Source organism: Kogia breviceps, chromosome 13 (assembly GCF_026419965.1).
Source record: "Kogia breviceps isolate mKogBre1 chromosome 13, mKogBre1 haplotype 1, whole genome shotgun sequence".
NCBI classification, from domain to species: domain Eukaryota; kingdom Metazoa; phylum Chordata; class Mammalia; order Artiodactyla; family Physeteridae; genus Kogia; species Kogia breviceps.
This window is the reverse complement of record NC_081322.1, coordinates 66518606-66531580: the sequence shown is the minus strand read 5'-3', so window position 1 is coordinate 66531580 and position 12975 is coordinate 66518606. Positions and strand designations below refer to the sequence as shown.

At 45.1% G+C, this 12975-nt stretch overlaps 1 protein-coding gene across 2 annotated transcripts in view; it reads right to left on the bottom strand.

Annotated features, from left to right (window-relative positions):
* Positions 1–9986, bottom strand: part of ARFGEF3 (ARFGEF family member 3) — a 184517-nt gene extending 174531 nt beyond the window's left edge. Inside the window, exons 1-2 of one of the 2 annotated variants that reach the window (XM_059083390.2) lie at positions 9726–9986; positions 2299–2350 (exon numbers count right to left, since the gene is read on the bottom strand). In XM_059083390.2, the coding sequence (XP_058939373.1) occupies positions 2299–2350; positions 9726–9810 (137 nt within the window). In that variant the 5' untranslated portion in view covers positions 9811–9986. The remainder of the gene's footprint in view (positions 1–2298; positions 2351–9725) is intronic. The other variant, XM_067010901.1, reaches the window with a different exon arrangement.
* Between the last annotated feature and the right edge of the window lie 2989 nt (positions 9987–12975).

The window sequence follows — 12975 nt, the reverse complement described above, 5'->3', positions numbered from 1 at the left end:
TACATGACTCTTTTTGAATTATGGTTTTCTCAGGGTATATGCCTAGTAGTGGGATTGCGGGGTCATATGGTAGTTCTATTTGTAGTTTTTTAAGGAACCTCCATACTGTTCTCCATAGTGGCTGTATCAATTTACATTCCCACCAGCAGTGCAAGAGGGTTCCCTTTTCTCCACACCCTCTCCAGCATTTATTGTTTCTGGAGTTTTTGATGATGGCCAATCTGACCGGTGTGAGGTGATATCTCATTGTAGTTTTGATTTGCATTTCTCTAATGATTAATGATGTTGAGCATTCTTTCATGTGTTTGTTGGCAATCTGTATATCTTCTTTGGAGAAATGTCTATTTAGTTCTTCTGCCCATTTTTGGATTGGGTTTTTTGTTTTTTTGTTATTGAGCTGCATGAGTTACTTATAAATTTTGGAGATTAATCCTTTGTCAGTTGCTTCATTTGCAAATATTTTCTCCCATTCTGAGGGTTGTCTTTTGGTCTTGTTTATGGTATCCTTTGCTGTGCAAAAGCTTTTAAGTTTCATTAGGTCCCATTTGTTTATTTTTGTTTTTATTTCCATTTCTCTAGGAAATGTATTTCTAAAGAAATGGACAGGGCTTGTTTATTTTTCTCAACTGGTTCATATATCTATAGATTAATATTCTCGATTGCTAAAATAAGGTGGGGTTTAACATCAATTCCATACCTTTTTTTGCCACGTTTAAAGACGTAAGCAATAAGAAACCTTTTATATACAAGAAAGGAATGAAGGAGATTTATCTTCAAAAAATCTTTTTGTCTATTATCTCATAACTAGATTAGGTCCTCCTTCAATTTTGTTGAAAGCCAAGAAGTAAATACTAACCTGCAAAACGATGTGTGCCCTGATCACTGTATTCATCCTCTTTATCAACACAGACATTAATATTTTCATAGTCCTTTGTTGGTAGGAAGTGGGTTTTGCACCCCAGGAAAACACACCACAGTCAGATTCGGGATGGGATGGGTAACAGCTGTCCTTTGTCAGGAGAAGGTTAAGAAGTGAAATGGAAAAGGAGACGTGGCAAAATCAGTTCTGAAGCAAATAATCTTAAGACAGGGTACCTACCGAAATTGGCAAATCGTCTCCTTTAAACCATCCACGCCTTAGTATCTCTTGGAGTGTTTTCACATGGATACCCCAGCTGGAATATACCTCCTCCGGGCAAGAATGTTGCTGCCAGACATTCTACCCATTTAGAAGCTTTATACCCACAAAAGTACACTTGGTTTGATTAACATATGAATTACCTTACAATATATCAGCCAGTAGCAGACACTACAGGAGAAGTAATACATTTTTTAAAAAGACAGAAACATAATTCTTGTTCAATCTACTTGAAAAGAGAGAAAATACCTAATAAATCAGTGTCCTGACAATATAGAAACTATATGCAACAAAAGATTGCTTTTAATAATCTCAAAGAAAAACCTGGAAATGATCCAAATGTCTAACAATAAGAAAACTGTGAAATAATTTATGTTGCAGCAGCCATACAATGGACATATATGCAATATTTTAATTTGAAGAACATATATTGACATTAGAAAATGTTCTTCATATGGTGCTGACCGAAAAAACAAGCAGGAAACCAACTTGTAAATAAAACTTCATATTAATTTGTATGTGTGCTGGGGGGAAGGTCTATTAAGAAAATCTATTAAACCGTGTTCAGTGGTTATCCTTAGGCGGTGTAATTATGGGTAATTTTCTTATTTGCTCTTTCCCAATTTCCACAAAAAGCATGTATTTCTCTCATGATGGTGGAGCGGGGTGGGGAGTGGTAAGAGTTGAGGAATTGGGGAAATAGATTCACTGTCTCAGGGCTGCTGCTGCTGCCTATAGAGTTTGTGAGACGGTGGCCAGCTAAGGGGCCAGTGAGAGCTTAAATCCAACCCACATGGTACAGGGCTGCTCTACCACTAAGGGGGCGCCATTTCCCAACTCACAGTGGAAGATTCTGTCCACTGTCCACATCCTCACTTACATTTTGGTCATTTCTCTCCTTGACCAATTTTATCTTCTCATCCCTGACTCCCACAGCTGGTTCCTTTGGATTACTGACTTCACTCATTCCAAGACAGGTAGAAATCAGTGCAATCAGCTTCCCATCATGCTAACCTCATGAAATATCCCAGTTCACTGATGCAAAAAAGCCACCAGTCAGCAAGTAAAATGCTATAAACCAGTGAGGTTTTCTGGCCCTTCAGGAAAGCACAGTGGGCAATTTTTACTTCCACTATATTACACAACTCCAGTCTCCTTACCTCAGCAAGTGTGGAGGGATCTTGACAATGGTATCCACACTATCCAGGGTTTCTGCAAAGGGAAAATTACAGAGTTAAAAATAAATATGTAAAGACTGAGAATTTAAATTGTAGACAAATTTCACTGTTAGTTTCTTTTTTCCCCCTGGAAATTCCTATAAGTATAAATTAGTCAATTCTCAATTATCTGCATGCAAATCATCCATACTTAAAAATCCTTTTCCTTTGCTAGCCCACAAAACTTCCTCTCAGAGCTTAAAGATTAGGATGTATTTCGCTTAGAGACAGAATAAACAGTTAAATTCCTAACCTGAAACAGAGTGGCAATTTAATCTAGTTACAACTGGCTAAAAATGTTATATTCTTGCAATAACAATAAAGAAAAGCTATTTCCTTGAAAATACCATTTTAATACCCTTAAATAATAACTTATACTTGTGAGAGACTTTCACGTTCACAAAGCACTTTATGCAACAGATCATCTCACACACATTTATGTCATGGCAGATGAAACTTTTTAAAAATCATACTATAGTTAGGGATGCGGACTGGGAGGCTCACCCCCAAGTCTCATAACTCTGACCTGGATGTTCAGGACTTTACCATTGTTGTGGATTATTCACATTATTCTTGCTGCCTCCAGTTGTTGAGATAATGAAACATTCACTATTCTCTTCAAAAATAAAAACTGTTCTATTTCAATAGCTCCAACAATCCTGCACCCAATTCCAATGTGTGTGCGTGTGTGTGTGCGTGCGCGCATGCGCGCACACGCGAGGGGAGCGGGGGGATGGTTTTCCCACACCAACAAGCAATTCCCTGACAGTAGCTGGGTGTCCTCCAATTTAACTCAACACTGACACGAACTGGAGAGAGCATCAGATCCCACAGATTTGGGCTCAATCCTACAAGCCTGTAACACCCCCCGCACCCCACCTTCAGATGCCAATCTCAAGTCCAGTGTCACCTGGGCTTCTGACTGACTGGCTAGAAATTAAAGTTTCCAACAACCCCCTCCTTGGGTTTAATTAATTTGCTAGAATGGCTCACAGAACTCAGACTTTCACCTAGTCGATTACTGGTATGTTACAGAAGGATATAACTCAGGAACAGCCAGATGCTAGAGATGCATGTGGCAAGGTGTGGAGAAAGGCAGAGGGAGTGCATGCTCTCTGGGTGTACCACTCTCGCCAAATGCCCCTGTGTTCATCGGCTGGGAAGTGCTCCAAACCCCATCCTTTGGAGGTTTTACGGAGGCTTCATTACATAGGCATGATTGATTGGCCACTGGTGTTTGAACTCAATCTTCAGCTCCTCTCCCCTCTGTGGAGGTCAGGGGTGGCCCTCTGTGGAGGTCACGGGGGTGGGACTGAAAAGGATGGTTTTCCTGGCAGCCAGCCCCCATCCGTATGTGTGGTCCAACGATCACTTCATTAACCTAACAAATGACTCTATAGCTCTCTTCACTTGGGAAATTCCAAGGGTTTTAGGAGCTGAGCCAGAAACAGGGACCAAGACCAAATATATATATTTCTTATTATAAATCACAACATCACACACTCCAAGCAGTCTCCAGTTTTTCTGTTCAAACTCTTGCCTTCTCTCTTCACTGTTTAGAGTCAACAAGCCCTGTCGACCTGAACTATTTTTATTGGGGAAGGAGAAACATCTCTCCCCACCCTGCTAACAGATCAGAGGGAACAGTGGACACCAAATGTATCCCTGAGACTCAGGACTAAGAACAGGCCAAAACATGATGATGGCGTCTGGGCCCAGTGTGGTACATGGGACAAAACAGTGGGTGTAAGCCAGACGGTTAGCAAAATAGAAAGATGGATCAGGAGGGTCGGTGATGCTGTGGCCACAAGGCCAAGGGAGGAATTAGAAGGACTGAAGTCAGTTCTTAAGATGAGACAGGATAATGAGAAAACAAAACCCTGAGATGCAGATGCAGGGAGTGAGTCTGCATCTCATGGGTGAGTCCAGGCCAGCAGTCAGCAGGGCAGAGCCAGTGCCCAGGACAACTTGACGCTGCTTCCCAAGAAGAGGGTGTGACGCTGAACAACCAAATCGCTGTGGTTTTCCTCATCACACAGAAGAGTTTATATTCAACTCAGGATGTGCAACAGTGCCCAACTCTACAAGTGCTAACAGAGAGCTAGAGGAAAGGGAAAAGAGAAAGTCGGTCACAGAGCAGCCATAATGAGCCCATCCTGTTCCAGAAGGGACGCCGGGTAGGAAGCTGCATCGGGGGTTGCACGTCAGAGCACAGGGGAAGCCCAGGGATGTAAATGTGGGCATCGCATTCTCAGAAACTGAACTGAAGCTGTGGCTCTGAAAGTGTTCATCTCCAGTCGGGCTGCGAGTCAGAGAGGAGAGCTCATGGCTGATTCTTGTGAAACGCAAACTTTTAGGCTGGGGAGGAGCTGGAGCTGCAAAGGAGACGGAGCAGCTCAAGAGGTAGGATCGAAACAGACGGGGTGCAGGCATGACGCCAAGGTCAAGTTGGGGGCCCAGTGTGGTTGAGAGGACTGGTAAGAGGGATATGAGAATGGTCTGCTAGACTGAGGTCTGGGTACCTTATTCTTCAGTTGGTGGAAGAAGAGAGGAGAAAGTCAGATCGCAGTGAGTTGAAAAGTAAGCAGGAAGTGAGGATGTGGACACAATCACTACATTCACTTTTTTTTCATTATTAATTTTTATTGGAGCATAGCTGCTTTACAATGTTGTGTTAGTTTCTACTGTACAGCAAAATGAATCAGCTATACATGTACATATGTCCCCTCTTTTTTGGATTTCCTTCCCATTTAGGTCACCACAGTGCACTAAGTAGAGTTCCCTGTGCTATACAGTATGTTTAGTTACATTCCCTTTTTAAGAAGTTTAGCTGTGAAGGTAACAGATGCTGTGGCTGGAAGGAAAAGCGGGTGGAAAGATAGACGGAAGGATGGTGGTTAGACAGACCATCCTTCTCTTACTTGGTATTCAGACCTCTAATTTTCTTTCTCTTTTCCATTTTCCAAATCCATTCTACAGGAGCTCCCTGATAAATGCAAACACCTAAAGTTTCTAAAAGGGACACGGGCCAGTTCTAATGTTCTACCATTCTATTTCATCCTGCCATTCCCAGCTCCCAAGCCTGCAGGTTTGCCAGTGCGTGAAGGAGAATGCTATTCTTTCAGGCTCTCCACACGCTGACCCAGTCCCTTGCTCTTTTCTATTCCTTAGTCAGACCATTTCCTCACTGACAAAAGTATCTAACCTAGATAGCTTAAAATAGAGAAAAAGTACACACATGTTCCTTGCCCGTTATAATGCAGCCATTAAGAAAACTGATTTTCAGAGACATATTAATAATAAAGAAAAGCTGAAGTTAAAAAGCAAGTAACAATCTGCCATATATGTATAACCCTTTGCAGAAGGGAAATACTCCAAAATGTGATTAGTGTTTTCTCTGGGTGGTGACATTATGGGTGATTTTAATTTTTTCTTTATAGTGTTCGAATATTTTTCAATATTCTAAAATGAGCATAGGGCTTCCCTGGTGGCGCAGTGGTCGAGAGTCCACCTGCCGATGCAGGGGACACAGGTTCGTGCCCTGGTCCGGGAAGATCCCACATGCCGCGGAGCGGCTGGGCCCGTGAGCCATGGCTGCTGAACCTGCGCGTCCAGAGCCTGTGCTCCGCAAAGGGAGAGACCACAAGAGTGAGAGGCCCGCGTACCGCAAAAAAAAAAGAGCATATATAACTAGAAAATAAGACAAATATCACTTAAAACCCAAATAAGACATTAACATGTTGATTTATTTATGTACTGAACATGTGCCTCTCATATTGTACGTGCAGAAGCCACAGACAAGCATAAGCAACGGTCCCTATGCACAAGAAGCTCACGTCTACACTGTGGACATTTGTTGCTTTGGTTGACTGGCATCCACTCTGCTGCCTCTGAAGCAGCAAACCCTAATTTTGTTTTGAGGAAGCCATCCTTCCCTCACTCTGGGATTTCACTGGGCCTTGTAGCCAGCTAGCCCAGAGGACTGGTTCAGGGATACATACTCAACCCATCAGGACAAAGAGAGAACTGTGACACCGAGGACTGGGTGCGAGTGACTGGAAGAGCCCCACCCTCTTGAGATGATCCCATGATAGGCCAAGTGGGAAATGACCCCTTTCTCCTGTAAAGGCCTAAATGTGGAGATACTCTCTCTCTCTCTCTTCTATGACAGTTTTAATGGGAGATGACTCCTCTCTCCTGTGATGGTCTAAATGTCTTTCTCCTATAATAGTCCAAGTGGGAGACGAGCTCTTTCTTCCGAGATGGAATAAGTGTGAAGATGACCCCTCTCTCCCATGGTACTTTTTTTTTTTTTTTTTTTTTTTTTTGTGATACGCGGGCCTCTCACTGTTGTGGCCTCTCCCATTGCTGAGCACAGGCTCCGGACGCACAGGCTCAGCGGCCATGGCTCACGGGCCCAGCCGCTCTGCGGCATGTGGGATCTTCCCGGACCGGGGCACGAACCCGTGTCCCCTGCATCGGCAGGCGGACTCTCAACCACTGCGCCACCAGGGAAGCCCTCCCATGGTACTTTTGATAAGAGATGACTCTTTCCTGGGATGGTCTAAATGTCATGGTGACCCCTCTTCCCTATAACGGTCCAAGTGTAAGATGACCCACCTCTCCCATGATGGTCTAAGTCAGAGACGATCCCTTTCTCCTGAGATGGTCTAAGTGTGCTGATTCATGAACCCAAAGCTGTGGAGACACAGGCTGAGAGTGTTCATCATCCCAAAAGAGCGGAGTGAGGTCCTTGAAACAGTATCTAATTCCTGAACCAAGCTCAACCCACAGCTAGCCTTCCAAGGGGTATTTAGTTCATAGAGTGAATACATGCTCTTTTGCTTAAGTCTGCTTGAATCCATTTTTTTGGTCTCCTGAATCCAGTATATTTCTCAATCATCCTGCCCCTAAAAGAGTAGCTTTGTGCATAATCAACTATAATCCCCAGCAGCAGGTGCTATAAGAGGGTCCTGAGAGCAGGGCTCAGAGCCCAGAGGAGCAACTCATTCGACTGCAGAGCTCAGGGGAGGCTTCGTATGTGAGCTGGGCCTTGGGATTCTGAAAAGGGAAGCTGTGGCAGAAGGACTAGCCACGAGCCCAGGCAGAGAAGTGGGCAGCACACGGCATGTACAAGAAATTACGTGGCTTACTGGAGACCGCCGAACCCTTGCTATGGGGGCGATGGGAAAGGAGGCTGGGGCTCGATTCCAAAGAGCATTCTAAGGAATTCACACTTTACTCTAAAAAAAAAAAAGTATGGGGGTTGAGGAGTGAAAAGCATTTTATAGCCAAAAAAAAAAAGATGGAACAGTGGAAAATGGACTGGAGTGGGAAAGAGAACAGGAAACCATACCTTCACGTCTTTGTTTCTGCCTCATTCTCCCTCCAACATACCCTTCTAACAAACTAATTATAGGGAGAGAGCATTTTATTCATCTTTCTATCCCCACTGCCCAGTACAGAGGAGGTCTTAATAAACCTTCGCTACATAAGTGAAGAAGAGAAGAAACCCACAGCTTACCCATTCTCCAAGTCCAATTTACTTCAAAAGCCCCACCAGCTCACACCAATCCCCCCAACACACCCCTGACCCCACATTCATCCCCTCTTCTTTGATCTCTTTTCCTGGTTTACTCATTCCAACCTGCACAATGAATTCCCCGCACTGTTCTTTAACTGTTTCATGAGCTCCCATCTCCTCTTGTTCACTAAGAACGTCCACTGGGAAAAGAATCACATCTACTCTTCCAGGCAGGCTGGACTCCAGGCTCTGCATAGATCATCTACCTGCCTCAGCTCTGGGCTTCCCGGTCACTTCAAGGACCTAAACTAGGCAACACTGCACTTTAACTTAACAAGATGTTGAGTGTCAAAATTAAAATTAAAAATACTAGATTCCTCTCCTCCTCCCTGTTATCTAAATCTGCTTAACTTACAGCAAAATAATAACGAGTACAAGGAATAGCATGTTTCGAGTGCAGTCAGCCCTGCTTTATTATGTTACCCAGCCATCTGTGACCCTTCATTAGAGGCATTTGAGAATCTACCCTGATCACTCTGCTGAATGACAATGGCAATGCAAAAATAGTACTGCGGCTTTAAGAGCCTTGCTTCTCACTTATGTACCTGGTCCATTTTTTTTTCCCTCTAACAGTAAACAAATGGTCAAGTTCTGATTCTGCCTATGAGATAAACTTCCTAGACAACATTCTAGGAAATTTTGTGATGATAGGCGGACATAAAAAAGATGATGTGGCTGTGATTGTTTGTACACACACTCTCAAACATACGTGAATTCAGACCTTCTAAATATTAACCGAGTCACCACCTAAGGCACCATCAGAATTCTCCATTTAGTGGAAAACCTGCTAACAGCCCTTCTCTATCTCTTTTCAGGCTGTACCACAGTACAGTGTCATGACAAGCACCGATGGCTCTTTGGTTGAGAGAGAAAGGGATTCAATTTTATGTTTTAATTAAGTGGCAACTGAGGAATCACATGCAGGCTTGGGCAAGGCCAGGGGCCAAGAGAGCTGCCCTAGTTCCTCCTTCGCCTTTCTTTTTTTTTTCTCCTAAAGCATCACTGTCACCTAAGTCTGCTCCTGATCTCTCTGCATTCCCACCCAGACAATTTGGATTGCCCACGTTCTTGCCTAATTGGAATGTCATTCAGTTTTCTCCGAGGTTGAGTTCTACAACCTGAGTCTGATGGGAAACACAAATTTGCTACCTGGAACTTCTTTCAATGCTTGCACAGCTCACAAATCTAAAATCCCACCTGTCTGAAGGGCAGGCGACAACAGAATTGCAGAGGTAACCCCATCCCACCCGTATGTTATTTTTCATGTAGAATAACCATGAAGGCTAATACTTAACAAGCTGGCCTCTATCAGGAGAATCAAATTAAATAAGCTATTCCTTCCCGGTTACACTCGCCAAGGTTTTGAGATCGGGGTTGATGGTTCAACTTCCCTCTTTCCCACAGGCGCTTCGGAATCAGGCCCCTGGATTCCCACCAGCTTGCGGTCCTGACTCGGAGATGGGTGACCACCGTCCGCCGTGCTGGGGATCTGAAGAAAGGGGCCGCCCGGAGGGGAGGACGGCGTTTCCCCGTTAAGGTTTGGAAGAAGATAAAGAGACCTGAGGGGAGGCGGATGGATGTCAACGCCCGAACCCAAATTCGCATATCACACATCAGTTTACCGAGGCAACTCTGGCAATTGCGCGAAATGCTTCGGTGACAGATGCTCGGCGAAAGCCCCCCACGCAGAGGGACCACTGCAGCCAGCCCCCGCGACCCTCCGGCGGCGGCGAGCAGGACCCACCGGCAGGTGCCCTACGCCCCGCGCCCCGCTCGGCGCGCTTACCCAGGGCCCAGGTGCAGCTCTCTTTGATGGCTTTGTACTTGCTCCCGGACGCTTCCTTCTGCAGCTTCCTTAGGATCTCTTCCATCTTGACCTTCGCCGGGGGCCGGCCGCAGACAGCAAGGGGAGCGCACGCGAGGCCCGGCAGGGACGCCGCCGCCACCGCCGCAACCCGGCCCTGGGCGCCTAGGCGGCCGCTGCGCTCTCCCCGCTCCGACCCCGCGCGGCGGCTGATGAATCACGCCCGCTCCATGCCGCCGCCACGTCAGGCCCGGAGCCCCGCCCGCCGCCCCGCCCGCCCGGTCAGGTGCGTCCCGCGCGCGGCTACGGCCACGGCGACGGCGGGCTGGGGATCGGAGGCCGCGACTCGGCCCCGGCCCCCGAGGCGGTCCCGGGGGCACGGAGGCTCGCGGAAAGGTGCAGGTGGACGTCGTGGGCTGGCTGGCCGGCTGGGCGTTGGCCGGGCTCGGTCCGAGGGAGCGTCTTGCGGCGGCGGCCGGCAGCGGGTGGGGAGGGGCCTCGTCTCTGCTCCCGCCACACCCCCATCCGGGGCGGGCGGAGTTGGGGCGGCCCGGCCCGGGCTAGCGGAGCTCCCGGAGCCGGGTGGCGTGGCGCCCTCTGCGTCCCGTCGTCCAGGCGCTGCTCCCTCGTTAGTGATAAGCAGCTCTTCTGGGCCACCCTCTGTGCCAGGCTCGGGCGCTACCTGTGAATAGACTGTGATTCTGCCCAACCGTGTATTCCACACCATCTCACGTGTGTGTGTGATGAACATCCTCATTATACACAGGTTAAGGTACTTCCCAAAGCAACAAGATTTGGACTCGAAACACTCTTGCATCCAAAAACCCTTTTAAAAATCTCTCTTTCTTCCCTTTCCCTTCCTCTGTTGACCTGAATTGTTTTCCTCTGAAGAAAAATAAAGGCGGGGGCGGGCGGGGGAGTGGCGCACAAGGGCTACGTGACTTGGATAGGGGTGGGAGAGGTGGACAGAGAAAGCTTCCGCAATGAAGAACCTTCAGGCTGAACTTGGGAGGCGGACGTGGGGGGCTGGATGGGGAAGGCAGTGTGAGGCAGGGCCTCTACTCTTGGGAGAGCACCTGTGTTTCAGGAACTTCAAGTCGGGTTCAACGATGGGAGCCCTAGGATGGTTGCTGCAGGAAGGAGGGAGAGGAAAGCAGGAGTCTTATTTGGAGTCTCATTTTTTTCCCTGTTGTGAAAGCTGTGGTTGGGAACTAAGAAAGGATTTTAAGCATTTTTGTTTTTCTTTAGACATGTAACGTAGTGGTAGTGAGGAAGTTACATTTCAGAGGAGTAGACTGGCAGCTGGGAAAAGAGTAAGAAGATTCTGCAGTAATCTAGAAATAAGTTGAGCCAATGATAGATGGAAAGAAACAGAGGAAAATATAGCAAGAGATATTTAAGGTGTCGAAGCAGTAGGATTTACTGACTGATTGGGGTAGTAACGTATGGGAGAACTTCCAGGTTTCTTGTTTGGGAAAATGGGAGGATGGTGGCCCCATCCTTCCAAGTTAAAGAAGAGAGGAAGAGAAAGGTTTGGAGTCCAGGGGGTATATGAGTTCAGTTTTGAACACGTTTAGGTTGAAAGGGTAATGAGATACCATACGGTGTTTTGTTTATGGGCAGGAACTCAGGACAGGGCTCTGAGATAGAACTGAGGATGTGGAACCATGAAGTATTGAGAATTGTTGATGCCTAGGATTTGGCAAAGGTTGCTGGGAGGTAGTGGATCAAATGGGAAGAGCAGGAGGCCAGAGAGGAAATTGGGGGCCTCTTACCCTCAAATGACGGGCAGGGGAGCAAGTGCCCACAGAGGAGGCTGAGAAGGAGCTGTTAGAAACCCGCAGTGCAGGAGGGCAGCCAGGAAAGGGAGTGTCACAGGAGGGTTTCCCACAGATGGGGGTGTTCAGACTGCTGCTTAAGCCCTCTTGGTAGTGAGGAGGCAAAACTCACAAGGCCTAGCCCCCTAGGGACCCTTCTACTCACATCCACACACATTATGAAGCCATCATTTGAAGAAAGGTTTCCAGTGCTAAAAAAAAAAAGTTCAAAAACACTGTAGTCGATAATATAATTATGTTAGACTACATTGTGAACTATTTGGAAATATACAGAGAGAGAGAGAGATCACAACTTTATACCGTATAGAAAAATATATTACAAATGTGTTAATGTGTTAAAGAGTTAAATTTAAGAATTGAACCATAGAAGGTTTAGAAGAAAATGTAAGTGAATATACTTATCTTAATGCATTAAGATTATTTCTAATAAACCAGCTACGGAAGAAACTGAAAGGCAAACAGATTTGACTATTTCAATATGTAGAAGCTTTATAGCAAAAGTTCCATGCAAAAAATAAAAAGCAAATGACACTCTGAGGAGCAGATTGAAAAGAGAGCAGCTCACCTTTTAATTTTATGTGTAGTTATGTTTTTTACTCTTTTTAAGATTATTATCTTTGTAATTAAAAACAAATTCACTTAAGCTATATACCAGAAAAATAATATTTCAGAGATAAAATGATTCAATAGCTTTGTAAAAAAGCTTTTACAAAGTATTAAAAAAAAACAGACGCACACTTTAAAACAATAAGCAATAATATGAAGTCAGTTCACAGAGGAATAAATACAAATGACACAACCTATGAAAAGTGTTCAAGCAACTACTAATCAAAAGAGCACAAAATCTTTCAATAAAAGGTGATTTTCTTTTTAATAAAATTGGCTAAGAGATTTAAAATACTATTGCCTGGTGTTAGTAAGGAGCTGGCCATTAGGTACTCTCATGTTATGGGTGCTGGTGGAAGGGTAACTTGGTACCCATTCCTGGAGGGATTCTGAATGTGTATATAGCAGAGGTATGGCTCCAACCCAGCAATCCCACTTTTAGAAATTCATCTTAAGCAAGTGATTATGGAAGTGGATAAAGGTTTTGTTTTTTTTTTCCACAAGGATTTCAGTGTGTCATTCAATTATCTTTAAAAATTGAAAACTATCTAAATGTCCAGCAACAGAGAAATGGATGAATAATTTATGATGTATGTATCCATAAAGCAGCAAAGTATATAGCCTTTAAGAATAATGCAGGAGAGGAATATTGAATGCCATGAAAAGCAGTTTCTACTGTATAGTTAAATGAAATAGAAGGTTATAAAATGCTATGTACTTCTTTGCACAAAATGAGCCCCATTTTATTATTTAAATATTTGATATGGATGTACATATGTTTAAAAATA